Source organism: Gopherus flavomarginatus, chromosome 5 (genome assembly GCF_025201925.1).
Source record: "Gopherus flavomarginatus isolate rGopFla2 chromosome 5, rGopFla2.mat.asm, whole genome shotgun sequence".
Taxonomy (NCBI): Eukaryota; Metazoa; Chordata; order Testudines; family Testudinidae; genus Gopherus; species Gopherus flavomarginatus.
In genome coordinates this window covers 104,082,942-104,100,490 of record NC_066621.1, presented here as the reverse complement: position 1 = coordinate 104,100,490, position 17,549 = coordinate 104,082,942, and the positions used below count along the sequence as shown (strand labels likewise).

Sequence of the window (17,549 nt, the reverse complement as noted above, 5' to 3'; positions counted from 1 at the left end):
GGCAGTGTTTGACACCCACTTGGCACAGGCAGAAATGGCTGAACAAGGTGCAAAGCTGTGGAGAATCGGCCTTCCTGAACTTTGGAGAGTCAGGGGTTTTCAAAATCTAGTTCTGGACTTGAATTTTGCAGCCTGAGTCTGCCTCTATCAAGCATTCAAAATTCATGTTTTCAGAAAACATATTGTACAGGCAAACACTGCACAAGATTTTTTTCAGTCACAATTGACTTCTTCATCTTCTTTATATGATGTAACAGATTTATGGCTTGCTATAGGAGTCCTTTTATGGCTAATATTACAAGTTAAATTCTCTGTTTACAGTCCAGTACAAACTACTGCATCACAGCTGGAGAGTATGTCTGTCATTATATTTACTTACACCACTCAAAAATAAACTGCAGATAACCAAATTTGTAAAGGAATTGGCAGAACTAATCAATTGTTATTACAAAGCTTGTTTGAAGATTAGATATTTCACTTTGAAATAATAATAAAATGCAGCTAAGTAGGTTAAGAAAAGGAAATAGTGTCTCCCTAAGTTACAGCTGATTACACTGCAAGCCTGCCACTCCATGTTTACACTAAGGCAGATGTACTGATATCATAAAAAAAGCCAAAGTTATTTTAGTCATGCCTACTTTGCACAGGGAAAAAGTTTGACCTTTTACCTTGCTCACTGCTGTTGTCTCCACTCTGGGAAGCATGGCCCCCACTGGAGGGCCCCGGTGTGCCTGCTGAATGCGTTGAGGTTGCATCATCGTGGTCTCTCCAAGATGAAGGGTTCTGGTGTCAGAATGCCAAGGAATTTTTTCCACAGTTCCCATTCCAATAGCAAATGAGGAACAGAAAGAAAACAGAGGGGGAGGGAGGGAAAGTATACACATTAGCATTTGTGAAACATGCCGAATACTGATACTCTTTGTACAATGTAATATGTCTTCAGCAGTTAGAAGCGGAGGACATACAAAGATTTATTTGGTAAAATAAAGGACCGATTTTTACTCTTCCAACAGCTATCTGGGACTCATTGTTTTAATAGTAGAGCACTAAAACACTTCTGCCAAAAGTTTTAGTATTTCCTGATGAACTATTTGCAGATGAGTTGATGTGTTTTTTTCTCTAATACTTGAAGCTCAAACTGGAGTGGGTGTAGTGCCACATTTTCTCCCATTTTTGCCACATCTGGTTAGGTGAGGGGGATTTTTTTTTAAAGTATTTTAAAAGGTAAAGTAAAAAGTGGATGGGAGGGGAGCATATCCTCACACCCCTCTCTCCGCCACCAGTTTGAATTTTGGAAATACGTCAAGCAAACGCAGAGCTGTGGGAAAAATAAGCTCCCTATGAAACACATTATATACTAGTAAAGAATTTTTTTCTTCAACATGACACATTTTTAAAGACTTTCTAGATGTATCGCTCTTTAACAGTTCACTTACGAGAACTGTCAAGCATAATCACCAGGTGATTATATAAAATAATATATATGGTGATTTTATGTAATTCTTTCTACATTAATACACATAAAATACAATAAAAAAGAATGTAGAAGACAGACATATGAAGTTTGACAATACTTGGCTAAGACTTCTACTACTGTACTTCAGTCACATAACTCATGATAGCTTTTAATTTATTGAGTATTGGTTTTTCTAGAGTGAAGAACTCCTATTTAAAAGGATAAATGAGGAAAACTGAAAGTTACAGTTCAGTGCTACTTTGTTGAGTGTAGTCTCCTCCTGGTCCTCCTCCCCTTTCCTGATCATTCCCAATACCCTGCTGTTGCTTAAAGGAAAACAGGAATTCTACTGTACAGGAAGAGCTTTATCAGCACCACATGAAGGCAGGCAAGAGATGGAATTTCCTCTGGCAAAAAAGGAGAACAAGAACACATGAAACAGATCAGACTTGGGGCTGGACCTGCATTACTTGTCACCTGTATGTGACAACTTAGATTAAGCACATTCTAACACTTTCAGACAAGAAAAGTTTTAAAAAATAAAAAATCTTTGTTGAGAAAATAATGCACACCCTAAACTGCTACAACATCAGTAAATACTGTGAACTGTGAATGATGTATGCTGATGCATATACAGCCTGACTCTGACCTCACTGACACCAATGCAAATCAGAAGTAAATCAAATAAAATCAGTGGAGTTACCCTGAGTAACACCAGTGTACATGTGATCAGAAACAGGCCCAGTATATACAATGAATCCTGTCTAGGTAATTTCCCAAAACTGATTGATACCACACGCATTACAGCAATATATAGTGGAACAGCCCGATAATATTTTTCTCCAAACCCAACCAAACTTTACGGGACTGATTCAAAGCCCACTGCAGTCAATTAAATGACTTCCATTGACTTCAACAGGCTTTGGATCCGACCCTAAGTAACCAAAGACTAACAGGGAGCCAAATCCTGCTTGCCTTATGTATACAAACAGTCCCACTTAAATCAATTGGACTACACGAATGAGTAAATCAGGCAGGATTTGTCCCAGGAGCCACAACAGCCATAACCCGTCAGCATGGCTGATAGGATTTAGGATACAAACGCTATTGAACTAACTCACATACTTTCTCTAATATAGAACTGCAACAAAGACTATCAAAAATTACTGATTACACGGTAGTATTATATGTTTGTTGAGACTGTTGTACCAACTAAATCCACCAAAAGCTAATTATCGCCACCCCAAAAACCATAATAAAAAGTACGTTACCATCATGTCGCAAAGTCAGGTGAAAATGAAAACAAAAAGAAAGATGAAGAGTCTAAAGAGTCGAAGCAGCTCAGATGTTATTAAAATATAGACTATGACTGAAAATGAATTGGGGGAGAAAGTTCAGACAGAAATAAAATGCAAAGACTGAGCAAGTTTCTTTGCAGCCTGGATTAAAATAAGAGTTGTGCCTATGAGCTCCTCTTTTTATCTCTGAGTTAGGAAACCACTCAAATAGCTTCAAGCTGAAGGCAAACAGCAGACAGGAGCTCTTCAGCCCTCTGCAGCCTCTTAGCGTCAGCTGTTCGCCGGATGGTAATCAGATAAAGAGCTAGAAGAAATACATGAAAAAGGAAAGAAACAATAGCATAGCATGAGTATAGCCCTCTAACAACATCAGGCTGGAACCTTCTTTTAGAAAATAATAATTGCAACATGTTCACCTAGGCTAAACTTTTCAGAGAACACAGCAAGTTATGTTAATTTTATACACTGCAGGCTCTCTTAAGCTGGTTGCTGTTAAAGCTCCTTACCATATATATGAAAATTACAATAATTAACCAGTAACATCTCAGCTATGTTTTAAGGCAAATGTCATCCAAAACCTATCATACAATATTTCAAAAGCTGGACAAGTCTTCTGTTCCAAAAATGTAATGATTTGGAAAGCATCACCGAATCAGACTTCCCGCAGCTGAAAACCCTAGCTGTCTATACCAGTCCAAGTTGTGCTTGACCTCAGTTTGTAGACCGAGTTTTAGAAAGACAGACTGTATTGATTTGGAACTCAGTGTATTTCTTGTGACAGGGGTTTCTTGAGGAAAAGGATTTGGCAGCATTTTGTGGAGAGATAAAAATAATAAAGTGCTTATTTACAAGTTGCAATCAGAGAATGCAAAGAATATGTTAAGCACAGGGAAATTAACTACTCTTTTGTATTATAAAAACTGTGATCAGTAACCATAAGGGTGGATCATGAGGCACCACTATTTTTCTTTTGATTAAGTTATGTGTGTGCGTGTAATCCAACTTTTTACTTTTTTTTTATAGACAAGTTCCAACTTTGCATCCCTGAAGAAAATCTTCCTGGCCACATTCCCAGTCATTTGCAGTAATTTTATAAATACTGAAGCAAAATTGGTACCCAAATATACGTGTTAAGAGAATTACTCTGATGGAACTAATCAATACAATGTATTATGCATATAGAGAGCCTCCCCCAAAAGCCCACTAAAGTTAATGGCAGTTTTTCCACTGACTTCATTGGGCTTTGGATCAGGCCCACGGTATTGCTCTAAAGAGAGTTATAGATAGTTAGAATTGCTATATAAACTGTTAATGTGGTTTCTTATCAATTTGTGAATAATATTGTTAGCTTTAAAAATGTGCTTTGCAGAGGAAGATCAAAGAGTGGTGTGATTAAAATCCGTTTGCTGATTTTATATATATGTATATACACATACACATACATACACTAGAACATAAATGCACATGTATTTAATCATGAACTAAACTACAGCAGTGTACCATAGAAGGCAGACTGTGCACATGCATCTATTCCCAGTAGTTTTAATAATTGGGAGTCAAATATGGTGCTCTTCTTGCTCTTACCTAATTGTGTTAAAGAGCAGTGTTACCAGGAGAAAAGCAGTGAATACTGAGTGGAGCACAATAGAAGGAGATGGAAAATAGATACAAGAAGCTAGGTCTCCAGGGGCAGTATTTTCTATTTGCCAGGCTACAGACTCGCAGCTGATAATGCAAGTTGTAATTAATATAAAAGCAGGAGACAATATGGGGAAAGCTTGTACTAGCAGGGCCACAGGAGATCACTCTGCTGCTATCCACTGTTTCTCATTTACACACACAGCCTTCCCTAGAAAACACAATTTTGCCAGTGTTTTCTCCCTTGAAAGTTAAAAAAAAATTGATTTAGCACCATCATTGAATTTTGCTAAATCTAGAAAAGAGCATGGAAAGGACAAGAGTCTCTGGGTATACGAAGCAAATCTGATGTGTTACTCTTTTGTCGATGTTGCAAATCTGGTGGAAACTGTACACATTTTTAACTAGTACAGTATTTCTTAAGGAGAGATGTTCCAAAGCACATTTGCTCCAGAACAATAATTTATTAAATCAGGATTGCATGCAGGCATCTGTTTGTTAATATGACACAGTGCTGGTCACTTGTCTTGTTATAGGGCAAAGGTTGGTAGGTTAACTCTTGCAAGACAGCTATGTAAATGCAAATGTAGTGCCAGATGATTGTGAATTCCTTGTGCACCCAAAACTTCCACTGAACAAAGTCTGACAAGCAGTCACACTGGAGCTGATTGTGATCTCACACTGGTTTTATGGTGGTATAACTCAATTAACCACAGTGAAGTTACTCCTGATTTATGATGGTGCAAGTAAAATCAAAATCAGGCCAACTGAATTCAAATGATACTCTTGTGAGTACAGTCAGCTCAGCAGGAGTCCACCCGCAGACTTTAACTGAAGTTTTAGACAGACAATAAATGCAGGATTGGGCTCGTGTATTTTGCTTATCAAATAAAACAGTGGAAACTACACAACCATGGTGTGTAAATAAAACAGCTACACATCTGATTAGCAATTAAGATAACTTAAAATTAATTTCACTCAACATCTTGTAAATCAACTTTGCAACTGACCTTAACAAGTGTCATGATGGCACTGCTTTCCCAGAGACTATGAGCCAAGTCCTGCTCACCGTACTCACACAAGCAGCACCTCTGAGTTCAATGGAACTACTAATGTGATTAAGACAACAAGAATTTGGCCCTGCATGCCCTCATATATTAAAACACAATATACAGAGCCAGACAAAAACCTCATATACACCCATATAGGATATAATAATGTAATTCAGGATATGAGGTCTTAGAGACTGCTATAGCGAACGGCAATAATAACCATATATAAAGAAACTTTCAATAAATAAATGGAGCATGAAAAATTCTAATTTGGCTTGATATATATATATAGATATATATATAGATATATAGATATATATACAGTGAAGTCAAAGCTCTGTATCACTGAGGCTTACTTTCTCACAGATCTGTATTTAATATATTACTGACTAGACTTAAAAGCAGCGTTGCATTATCTATCAGCATTACATAAGTAAAACAAAACAAGGCATTTTGGTCTATTGAAAAGAAGTAATTTGCTTATTTATACATACATGCAAGTTTCATACATGACTATTTTTTAAAAAATCTTGACAGTCTCACCACACTGACTTTGCATTTGAATGAAGTTTCAGAAAGAACAGTTGACAGTCCTAGAAAGTGGCATCATTCTTAAACGATATGTAGGCGCCTTGCACTTTTGTAGTCATCAGTTTTACTTTGAATCAAACATGTAGAACCAAGACCTGAACAGCCAAGATTTTTAATTCTATCTAGCAACACTTCTTCTGGAGTGATACCACTACTTTTAAATTATTCTCATGCAAAAAAAAAAAAAAAACTCCACTGTAAATATAATTTTCCAACCTAACTTGGGATCAGATAAATACCTAAACCAAAGAAGAAATGCCAACATCAGTGAGAAATAAAATGCATTATCATCTCTCAGATTTGAGGAGCACAATAAAGTTTAATCAAATAAAAATAGTTAAATTTACTTGTATTGAAATGCTTAGGAAAGGCACCAGCAATCAAAAACCAGAAAAATTTGACAATCTTTAGTGTATTAGAAGCCCCCACAATGACACATGGTGGCAGATCACAAAGAACATTCCAAATCTTAAACTACATACTAAGAAACTTGGTTATATAAAACTGTTTGCCTTATTACTGTTGCTATAACTATCTAGGGTTCCCTTCTGACATTTGACAAACCAGAAGGACACCTTTAGGGTCTGATCCTTCAACTCCTGCTGAAGTCCATGGGATTTTGGGGAGCATAGAGAATGCAGTATCAGGCCCTTACTAATTTGCTAACTGCTCAGCTGACAATGAAATCTTACCAATGGGCAAGACTATACAACCTGTGACAGATGCAGGAGACCCCCATTTTTAATTTTTCTGATTTGCAAGACACCTTTAGGTTGCTCAGCACGAACCTTTCTAAAAGGAGTATTAGAATACTATCAAACAACTTGATGTTAAAAAAAATACAAAATAATGAGAATTAATGTATCCTGATCTGCCAACAGAAAGGTTTAACATTCAAACCATCATTTATCTCTTACTTCTAGGGCATCAGATTTCTAATCTGGAAAACATTATTTTATAAAAAAGAGATAGCTATGTTTTTATCTATCTATTTTTAACTCCATTTTATGAATGATCAGTTTCAACTGAATTTTCAATTTTCAACTGACTACAGCATATCAACAAATGTCAAGCAGACCAAGGCCCTGCTCCTGCTCCCACGGAAGCCAGCGGGACGTTTGACATTAACTTCAATGGAAGCAGCATCAGGCCCTAACTCAGATTTGGACTCAGGGAAGAATTGTATGGTATCAGTGAAAGCTATGCCCAAAAGAAAATGTAAATAAAGCAAAGCAGAGAAATATTATAGACTTTGAAAAAGTTTATGATTGTTCAATACCACGTGCAATAGAGTTTTCAAACTGGGATAATTTTGTTTTTTTTTTAAGAAAAGATTTATGATCAACCTCAGTGAGAGTTTAGCGCGCGTGGAATGCAGGATTGGGCCCTACATGTTTATGTTGAACAATGATAAATTTTCATAGCTGGGAAACTCAACTTGAACTGCAGTTTGGGCAGGTTTCCCACCCGCCTCCTACACCCTCTTAACTGATCTGGTGCAGGCAGGGCATGGCTGTAATTAGCTTCTTTCCATCTACACTTAATATCTCAGAACAATAACAAAAATTTTGATGTTAAAATTTTAAACACTAATTATGGGCTGTTATATTTACTAAACATAGCAGAATAATAACAAAAGTTGCAGCTTTTCAGTGACTAGCACTACAGGATTTGATTTACAAAGTCCCTGCCCCACTTACACTCACTGTATTACATTAACAGTTAATAATACACTAAAATAAAATTCAATATGTACATTTATTACCAAACACATATGACAAGACTGCATAAGACTGCCTGCTTTTCCAGCACAGGTATTGCTTCTGCAGAGATCAATGATTTCCTCTCCTTACCCCCCTCCACCAATTAAGTTGTATAAATATCACAGCAGTAGACTTCTAGAAAGGAAATATACAGCATCTGAATATCCCACTTTCAGAAGTCACACTGTAAATACTGGGTAGACTCATATTTCTTTTAGTTACTTTCCTTTAGCTATATTTTCAAGTCTGGCAAAAGGAATAATATTGAGAGCTGCATTAGTACCTAATATACTGCTGCCATCACCACCACCACCCTACACATATTCATAAAACACACACACAATGTAGCTTGATACCACTTAATAAGAAGAGAGGTGTATGGATTTTGGGGGTGTCAAACAGCTGTCACAAACTGTCACCTCCACAAGAGAAACCTTGGCACACAACAAATTAAACTACACTTCTTTTCAGCTGTCATTATTCATAGCCAATCAGCTGAAATGCTTCTAGTATTTCATGTGCAAATAAAACGGGGAAGATCCTTGGATCAGAACAGTGGGCCAACAGATAAAACAGAGGAAACAACATGCTGTCTCTGTCCTTCTGAAGGGGATCATCAACACCCCTGCACCAATTTTCACCAAATGAGATCTAGCCTGGGGTTATGTATTAAATATGCATATCAAACCAATGACAAAATAACCTGGAGAGTAAAACGGGACAAATTTGCATGCTTGAACTATTCCATTTCTTAGGTAGATGCTCACAAAAGAACATTTCAATTTTTATTCTGGTATTTGCATACCAACAAATAGAAAAGGTTTTCTTTCTTTAGAAGCAGAAGTGAATTACTCCTTAATATAGAACAGCGCAGTATAAACATTCCTTAATGTAGCCCAGTGAAGTGTGTATATAGATATTGAAGAGTTCCAAAGTTTTGGTGGGAAAACAAGTTAACATTAAAAAAAAATCCAATAAGGAGACACATGTCCCAAAACGCATGAATAAAATGTAACTATGATACAACTCTTCATTTCCCAGTTGGTGTTCTGGTTGCACAAATTATTGCTTCCTTTCAAAACAAATAGCAGGGGGCTAAAGTAAAAAATGTTATAGCTCAAATCTCCAGGAAATAAAAAGCTTTAAATTATAATACCCAATGAAGTGGTAAACCCTAAAGGGTGCAAGATAAATGGGTTGTCATATTTACTTGAGTTTGGTGTTTGGGCCACAAAAACAACAGGAGATTCTTCTTAGTGAAGATAATAGTTATCAAATAATCAAAATGCTAACCCCTTCCAACCTTGTCCTATCATTGTGCGTGAATTTAAATATTATAATAGAGCACTGCAAATTGGCTTGAGTATTCGCCATCTGCCAGAACCCTAAACAGGCTAGTTTATCTAATCTCTTCAATATAAACATCAGCGTGCTCCATTTCTACACTTCCACTTGAAACAGACTCTTGTAAAGAAACTGTACTGGAAAAAACCATGTAGGTTTTTTGTATTGCTCTGAATTATACAGAATGAGCCTATATCTTTCAGGTTGCCACTCATTTAAATTTCTTTTCTACTAGTCCCTTAATGCTTGTGCATACAAATTTAGGGTTGAGAATGCCATAAAACAGATATTTTAAAACTACTGTCATGCCTCATAGACTCTATTATCTACAGATGAGATAACTGATAAGCAGAGAAACTTTCAGTAACTGCTGCATACATTTTTATTTGAAAATAAGAAGTCTAAAATGCATACTGTCATAAGAATGTAGCCCCTCAAGGTTTACCAAATACAAATGAAGAATTGAAAGCTAAAGCCTGGAATACAGAAACCATTTTCACTGTCCTGGAACTTTAAGCACTCCGGGTTAGAGACTTTTAAAAAATATATTATTTTATTTCTTACCATGGATTTCAATACAGATCAAATACGGTTATTCAATATGCAGACAACATCTTTTAAATATAAAAAGAAGCTCATAGGAACCCGATTCTCTATTAATTTAAATCTACATTTCTTACCACACAAGAAAAGACAGCTAGGCGCCTGTGCGGAGTATGGTTAAGACACACTGGGTGTTAAATGAATATTTCAACGGCTAAAATATTAGATGTATCATTTAGATTATGAGTTCAATTGAACCTAAAACTGTGTAAACTCCTTTCTCCCCAGGGATGCATTCCTATAAATAAACTATAGTTCACACCCTCTCTTTTTAACCATAGCTATTTCATTCCCTTTTCTCTGCTACCAGCTGCAACCTTTTCTTTCATTTTCCCCACTGTAAATGTCTATTTATTTGTATATATGCACATTCTAAAGCATCACAAGATCTGCACCAAAACACAAGCCACAGAAGAAAAGCCACTCTCCTTATCAGGAGCACCAACGTTTAGTCCTACACACATAACAATAACTCACCAACTACTAAAGTGTTAAAATCAGCCACTAACCTACGGTTACTCAATCATAATTCTCTCCAGCTTTATGTAATACTTTATTAATAATTGGTTCATCAAGGTTACTGTCTTTTATTATGAAGATGCTTCGGGCACTTGGCAATAAGTCCATATTCTGACAATAAGTTGCTATAAAGCAAAAGCATTGGAAACTCCAATGTGTTAACCTTTTTCTTAATGCAATGTAAAACTGACAATAATTCTCAGCACTTGTCATCTGCACAAGGCGGGTGGGGAGAGGGAATCATCAAACTTTCCCCCTAACTTTCTCGACTCTGTTTTCTTGCATTGCTGCATTGATTACAGGGTTGGCAAAGCAGAAAAAGCACCGATCACCACATCAAACAGACAATTTGCTAGCGCTGCAAGTCGCCCAGATCGGGAAACTTTACAAATCATAAGCAAACTCCCTATGCTACAGACAGAATGAGAAGGGGTGGGGGGGGGAGAGAATCGACTATAAGAAGAACTTCAAAACTCGTAGGGAAATGGGGGAGGGGGCAGAGAGAGACTTACACAGGCTAAAGAAAGGCGACTCCTAAGCAGGTTAGAGTCTTTAAAAATGCTATAAAGGGATCAAGAGGACTTACATGGTCGGCTAAATTTGTGGAAGATCCTGAGAGTTCTTCATGGTCAGATTTGGAGCTGCCATCCCTTTCGTCAATAACTAGATCGATTGGCATTTTTCCTTTCAAACAACTAATGTACCTATGGCAAAAGTTATCGCACAACTCGTGGACCTGGAAAAAAAAAAGGAAGGCAAAATATCGGATTGCAGCTTTTTTTTTTTTTTTTTTGTAGCAAGAGAAACTCTGTGATCTATTCCACGAGTAAGTCTAATTAAGGGGCATAATAGCTGAAGGCAAGGAAACAATAGAGAAATTGTTGCAGCACATATTATTCTCTAGAGACTGGCCGCAGCAACAAGTTAGAGAGAGAAAGAGGAGAGAGAGAGAGAGAGGGAGAGAGACTGGGCTCAGTCTAGTCTATAGAGGAAAATCGGATTTGGTGATAATATCAAAACACTGGAAACTGGACCTAGCCAATATCGCTGGAGCATACTCAATCCAGCCAGGTATAGCGGGGAACTTGTGATAGGATCTGTTTGAAGCGGGGCAAAGATGTGTGTATTTCCAGGACTTGGAAAAATAAATAAGTGCGCCTATGCTCTGAAAAGATCCCAGTCTCATCTCAAAGTACAGTTACCCCCGTCACCTTCTGCTTAATCATAATATTTAAGGCTGACTGAGGTTAATATGGCGATGGGATCTGGATTAGAGCAGGGATTATTTCATTTTGAAAATAATATTCTGACAGCGAAATCGCATCCATTTAAGGAAAGAGTCGGGTGAATGTAAAGGAGTTAAACTATTTTTAAAGGTTCTATTCAAACAACAATTAAAAAGAAATGCTGGGTTGGGCTCAGCATGTTTGTCGAGAGTCACAGGCTCTTAGGGCCCAGGTTACAATATCAAACTGTGTTTCCCCCATATTCTATGGCAATGTTGATAAGTGTCTACAACAAATCATGGGGGGAGGGGGAGGGAATGGGATTCACAGTCCCCAGTTTCTTGGTCTTACCTTTTCTAATTCCAAAAGATGAAACCTTAGTACTTGTATTGCTTGGATCATCTGAAAGAAAGTTTTGAGCGAGGAGTTATTTGTGAGAAGGACACACTGGGGTCTGTGCTGAGCTGCGAGCCCCAATGGGCAGAGAGAGGGCTTGTCAGGACGCACACTCATTAGCCAGGTTTTTAGTTCGTCACGCTTGAGCAATTTTGATCAACTTTAACCCTAAGCACTTGATTTTTATCATATTTATTTTAAGAGCGGTGATTAGTGTCTCACTGGGATCTAGAAAAATCCCCTCCCTCTCCCCCGGCACTTATTTCTGAGGGTCCGCACAGCAACCAACCAAACACACACACACACGCACACACACACTCCTACCTCAAAAGAAAGAAAAAAGGGGAAACGCTCAAAATGCATCGTTTGGCATCTTCTTTACAAGAGGATTTAGACACTTTTACTATTGAAATCATCCGCATTAGCAAAAGAATTGCGCTAGAAATCTCCAGCTCTCTCTTCTTAAGCAGTTATTTCCTTCACTGTCACTTCCCGCGGCTTTAAACACAGCTTTGCAATGCGTGGGGACTTCAGAGTTTGCCCTGGTTCGCTTTAAAAGTGAAGATCTTTGAAGCCTCTTGGATGTACTTTTTTAATCTTTCTGCTTTCCCCCTCCCAGGTCCTAAACCCTGGATGGCTGAACCTGTAACTTTCGGCCGCCTCCAGCCTGCTCACTCACAGTGATCCCTTCGTGTGTTAGAAAGGTGCCCGTTATTAACATCACAAACTATAGCAAAGGGGTGGGCAGGAAGGCAAATGTGGAAGCCTTACCAAATTGTCCAACTCTGGGTTTGAAGAAAAAAGTGGTTTTTCAGCGCGGACCTGCGAGAAGAAGAAAAATCAGTGTAAATCGAAGCCCTGGTTCAAAGCCCTGTATGAGAATAACATAAAGGAAAAACATGTGACAAACTAACGAGTCGAAATACTCCCAGGCCAGGTTAAAATATTAATACGCTCCGTGAAATAACGATTTATGTGGAAAAGTGTCTGAACTGCAGCCAGCCCGGTGCCTCTGTCCTTTCGGAGCCCTCTCCTTTTTGATCTCTTTTATTTCTCTGGGTGAGTGTGCCTGGCTAAGAACTCGATCACAGGGACTGGGTTGGTGGGGCTGAGAGTTTGGGCGAGCGAGGAGTTGGGTGAACTAGTTTCAACAGTCTGGAACTGTCTCTTTTCGGATGAGGCCAGTTCGGATCGGTGGCAGAACACATTTTCCACTCCACACCCTAAAAACCCCAGTTCCAGTGTGGAAACAAAAGACTAGAGCCTCTCTCTCTCTCTTTGAAAGTGCGGTGCTAGGTGGTTTGTGTGGGGGGTAGAGGGAGAAGCGAGATCGTAGGGCTGTGAAAAGGTGCTGGACCTGTTTAGCGAAGACCGCGATATCCTCGTTGAAAGAGTCCGAGGAGCAGACATCCCCGCCGGCCACACCAGGCTCCCGGGGAGTGCAGGTCGCCAGCTCGCACTTCTCAAAGACCAGCGCTAACAGGGGGAACAACGGGTGCCTACCGGGCAGTGACACACAAAGAAAGAGAGGTGGGAAAGAGGCAAGAAAGAAGAGCTCTAATCAACAAGTATATATATATATATATATATACACACACACACACACTACACTCTGCAGCCCTCAACTACGCCTTCAAACCGGGCAAATACAAATGAAAACTTCAAAAAATATTTTAAAAATGTAAAATCCCAAACCGCATCTACTGTTCAAATCCCACAAACCAGAGACAAAAATAACCTATACACCGAACAAAACAAACGTACGCACCCGTTACAGTAGCTCAGCTGTGAATCTTACACTTTTAGCCACAACTTTAAATAATATGAAACCGGGACAATCCCATCTCTACCCCCAAGCTAGAACCCAAAATGAGAAACACTGCTACGCAAACTGTTTGCATTACTTCGTAGTTGGGGTTTTTCTTTATTATTTTTAAAGGAGACTGCTAGCAAAAATGTGGTGAAATTTCCTGGCTTAGAAAGCACACCCAAGTAAAATACCAGCTGTCTAGATAACTGAGCTGGAGAGGGGGAGGGAGAAGCACTTCTAGAAATATTTTCCCATAATTGGAGTAATCATGAAAAATATATCTCTGTGTTAAGTAGTAAGTGTGTGTTTGCCACTTTCCCCCCTTTGTAGCTCTGATCGGGGGCCCTCCTTGTGTCATAGAGGTTACTAGCTCTTCTTTTGGGGTAATTTACTGCACTGAAAGGAACCTGTGTCATTCTCCCAAAGCATTGCATTGGTACAGGGTTTTGTTGTTTTGGTTTGGGGGTTTTAATTTTTAGTTTTTTTCTTTCTAAACAGGGAAGCTCAACTCACTGCCTCCAATTTTTTTTTCCATTTCAAAAAAGAGTTGTCTGCCAGAAGTGAGCCTCTCTGTTATTACTCTGTCTTCCGCGATTTGAATACCTCTTTATTTACAGTGCTAGAGGAGTGTTATTATGGCACCTTGATCAACCAGAACAACACTGCTTCAGCTAAAACCCAGTGCTGTGGTATCCACCCCCTCTGTCTCAGCTCCTAACTTCTGCCTCTCCGAGAGAAAAAAGAAAAAGAAAAAAACAACTTTCACGTACAGGGGTGTATTTTCTGGTGCACATTTCCTATCGGTACTTTATGTCCCTCCGATGTCATCAGACTAAAAATTATTTATTATTAATTGGTATTACTACTACTAATAAAAAGCCACATTACCGGTCTCCCTCCAGAGCAGTGATTTGTGTCTGTGACTCTCCTAAAACCCTCACGAGCCGTGTCTCCCACGTCTTTTTCTCCAAAGCAGACTTTAAACAGTTCCCCCTTCAACCTCGCCAGCCCGATGCCCACAGATGGAAGCCCTCTCCCACCCTTCCTCTCCTCTTCCTCCTTCCCCACGTCCAAAACACACATGCCGCAAGCCGGGCTATGGCGCCAGGGTCACTCTGCATGTACCTACCCGTAGATCGCATCCTTGTCCCGCTTCAAGGCGTCGTTGACAGCCGATCCCATGCTGGCTGGCATGACATTGGGGTGCGGGGCATGGGCTCCATAGTGCTGGCTGGCGTGTAGCGGCGGCCCATGGTTCAGGTGGTGAACCGGAGGTATCGGCCGGGGAGCGTGAGGGTCTCCGTACATGGAAGCCGGCACCCCTACTCCGTCCATCCCGCCGTAATGGGGCAGCTCATCGTACTGTCAAAAATGGGCCAGGAGAGAGAGAAGGAGAGAAGAAGAAGAAAAAGAAGGAGGAGGAAGAGGAGGAGGAAAAAACAAAACAAAAAAAAACAAACAACAACAACAAAAGTCAGAAGAGAGTAAAGCACCCAGACAGACCACAACACAGCAAAACCAAACAGGAACAGCCACAACGGAGGGAGAGTTATACAAAATGAAATAAAATAAAATAAAGAGCAGAGGCTATCAAGGGTTGGGGAAGGAGGGGGGCCGTGTGAGGAGGGGAAGAGGTACCGGGGGGGGGGAGGTCCGCTTCAATCAAGGAAGAAGAAACCCTAACAAGGAAACTGGGATGAAAAGGAAGGAAATGAGGGAGAAACTCGAGTGACTCTGATTTAGAAAGCAAAGAGCAGAAATAAATGAATAAACAGAATCAAAAGCAAAGAACTAAATAAAGAACTGAACACTGGGGAGAAGGCAGGGTGCATGGGGGGAGGGGGGAAATAATCTGAAAGTTACCAGAAACATTATTTAGTAGCAATTCCCCTTGTCGTTGTCAAAGTCAGAGACAAAACAAGCAGCAATATATGTGTGTATAGATATATGTTTAGATATCCCAGGCAGCAGCAGCAGCAGCAGCAGCAGCAAGCCTTCCCCTGTGAAACCCGTGCTACTGAGCTGCTAGAGTAGCAGGGAAATCGCGCTGCTGGGGGAAAAGCTGGAGAGGAAAAAAGCGTGGAACAATTGCAGAGACAGAGAGAGAGAGAGAGAGACGCGCACACACACACACACACACACACACACACAAAGCTGGTGAATAATTTTTGCTGCTATTTTTTAATACTGGCCGCCATCATCAGCAGCAACAGAGGAGAGCAAATCGGACAGGCCCCTCTTAAGAGAGGATTTATATATAGGTAAGTGTTGGAGATTTAAACCTACCCTTTGCGCCATCAGTCTGCGCTCCAATAAACTCCTGGATGTGTCGTATATTTAATATCCCAGTCCAGAAAAGAAAGTGATTTACAGTGAAGAAGATTCCTTTTTTTGGCAACCCACTTAAGACTTTGCCTATTCTCCAGTCTGGGTAAATAATAATAATAATAACAATAACAATAATAATAAAAATAATCAGCCAAGAGCCACGATGTTCGTGTATTTCTTCTTTTTTCTCTCACTCTTTCCTTTTTCTCTTTCTCTCTCTCTTTTTCCTTTTTCTTTCTCTAAGCAAAAAAAAAAAAAAAAAAAAAATTGTCAAGCCCCCAAACTGAAGGTTACGATCGGCCCGTCAGCAACCCACATGTAACCAAACTGTCGTGTCTCATGGCTTTTTGCCACTCCAGCTGTCAATCAAAGCCAGGGAATGTCAAGGTAGTGAATGAATGATGGTTGATGATGATGAAGAAGAGAGGAGGAATCTTTTTAACCCCGGTTTCTTCTTCCAGTAACTCCGCGTTTGGGTTTTGCCTTTTAGAATCGCTATTGGGATTTTTTTTAAGTACTAGGAAGGGGGGTGGGGAAAGATGCGAAGAAAAATTGAATAGTTTGCAAAACCTGGACTTCCCCCCTCCCCTCTCTTTTTCCTGGTAGGTATTTTGTCTCTCTCTCTCTCTGTGAGATGAGTGAGTGTCAGTAAGTGTTGGCAGGTTGGCTGCTGGCTGGCTTATAGAAGAGGCTCAGTTTTGCAGCGCTGATCGGCGGGAGAATGAAATGACGGAACCCGGAAGTAGTGGTGGCCATAGCCAGTCCTACAACAGAGACACATACAAGGGAGAGGGGAGAGGGAGAGGAGAGCACAGAGAGAGAGAGAGAGAGAGGGGGGGGGGGAGAGAGAGAGAGAGAATAAAGCCTGTGATATGCAGAGTATGTAATCAGGACTGCTTCAACTCCACATGGGGGGAGCCATACAACAGATCATACCCATAGCAAATCAACCTTCCTTTTCATATAGGAAAGAGAGCGTGTGTGAGAAAGAGGGAAACACAGGAGAAGGAAGAGAGAAAGAATGTGTGTTTGTGTGAGAGAGGGGAAGAGGGAAAACTGCAAAAAGCAAGAAGAAAAGTACGATAGAAGCCTAGACCTGGTTTGATTTGCGCTAGATTATTTTACCAGCAAAGTATATCCTGCTTTACTGCGTTGTTTATCATATTGTTAACAAATTTTTAATCTTCAGATACCACTGTAGCTGCGAATGGTATGCCCGTCTGTGGGAATAGAGAGTTAAAATGTAAAGGGGCATATACAGTTGATCTTCCATAGGAAACAAGCTTGCTTTAACAAAGTACTGAGTCTCTGCCAGAATGTTATGTTTAAATTGTGGTTTCTTTCCTGTGCAAATTCATTACGCTGTTTAAAAAATTAATTATCCGGGACATGAAGAGAACACCTCATTCAAACTATATTTGGCATTGTTCTTCATTAAGTGATCGCTTCTCTCAACCGCAGTTGTGATGTCTGGGCTGGGGGGGGGGAGGGGGAAGGGAGGGAAGGAGGAGGGAATTCCCTTTAG

General features: G+C 39.7%; 1 protein-coding gene across 7 annotated transcripts in view; it reads right to left on the bottom strand.

The window, feature by feature from the left end:
* Positions 1-17,549, bottom strand: part of MEIS2 (Meis homeobox 2) — a 184,389-nt gene that overhangs the window by 164,203 nt on the left and 2,637 nt on the right. For 2 of the 7 annotated variants that reach the window (XM_050953915.1, XM_050953916.1), the window contains exons 1-7: positions 15,983-16,820; positions 14,826-15,058; positions 13,244-13,385; positions 12,658-12,708; positions 11,842-11,892; positions 10,851-11,000; positions 669-783 (exon numbers count right to left, since the gene is read on the bottom strand). In XM_050953915.1, the coding sequence (XP_050809872.1) occupies positions 669-783; positions 10,851-11,000; positions 11,842-11,892; positions 12,658-12,708; positions 13,244-13,385; positions 14,826-15,058; positions 15,983-15,994 (754 nt within the window). In that variant the 5' untranslated portion in view covers positions 15,995-16,820. Of the gene's footprint in view, positions 1-668; positions 784-10,850; positions 11,001-11,841; positions 11,893-12,657; positions 12,709-13,243; positions 13,386-14,825; positions 15,059-15,559; positions 15,911-15,982; positions 16,822-17,549 lie in introns of those variants that run through there. The other 5 variants (XM_050953912.1, XM_050953911.1, XM_050953918.1 and 2 more) reach the window with 5 other exon arrangements.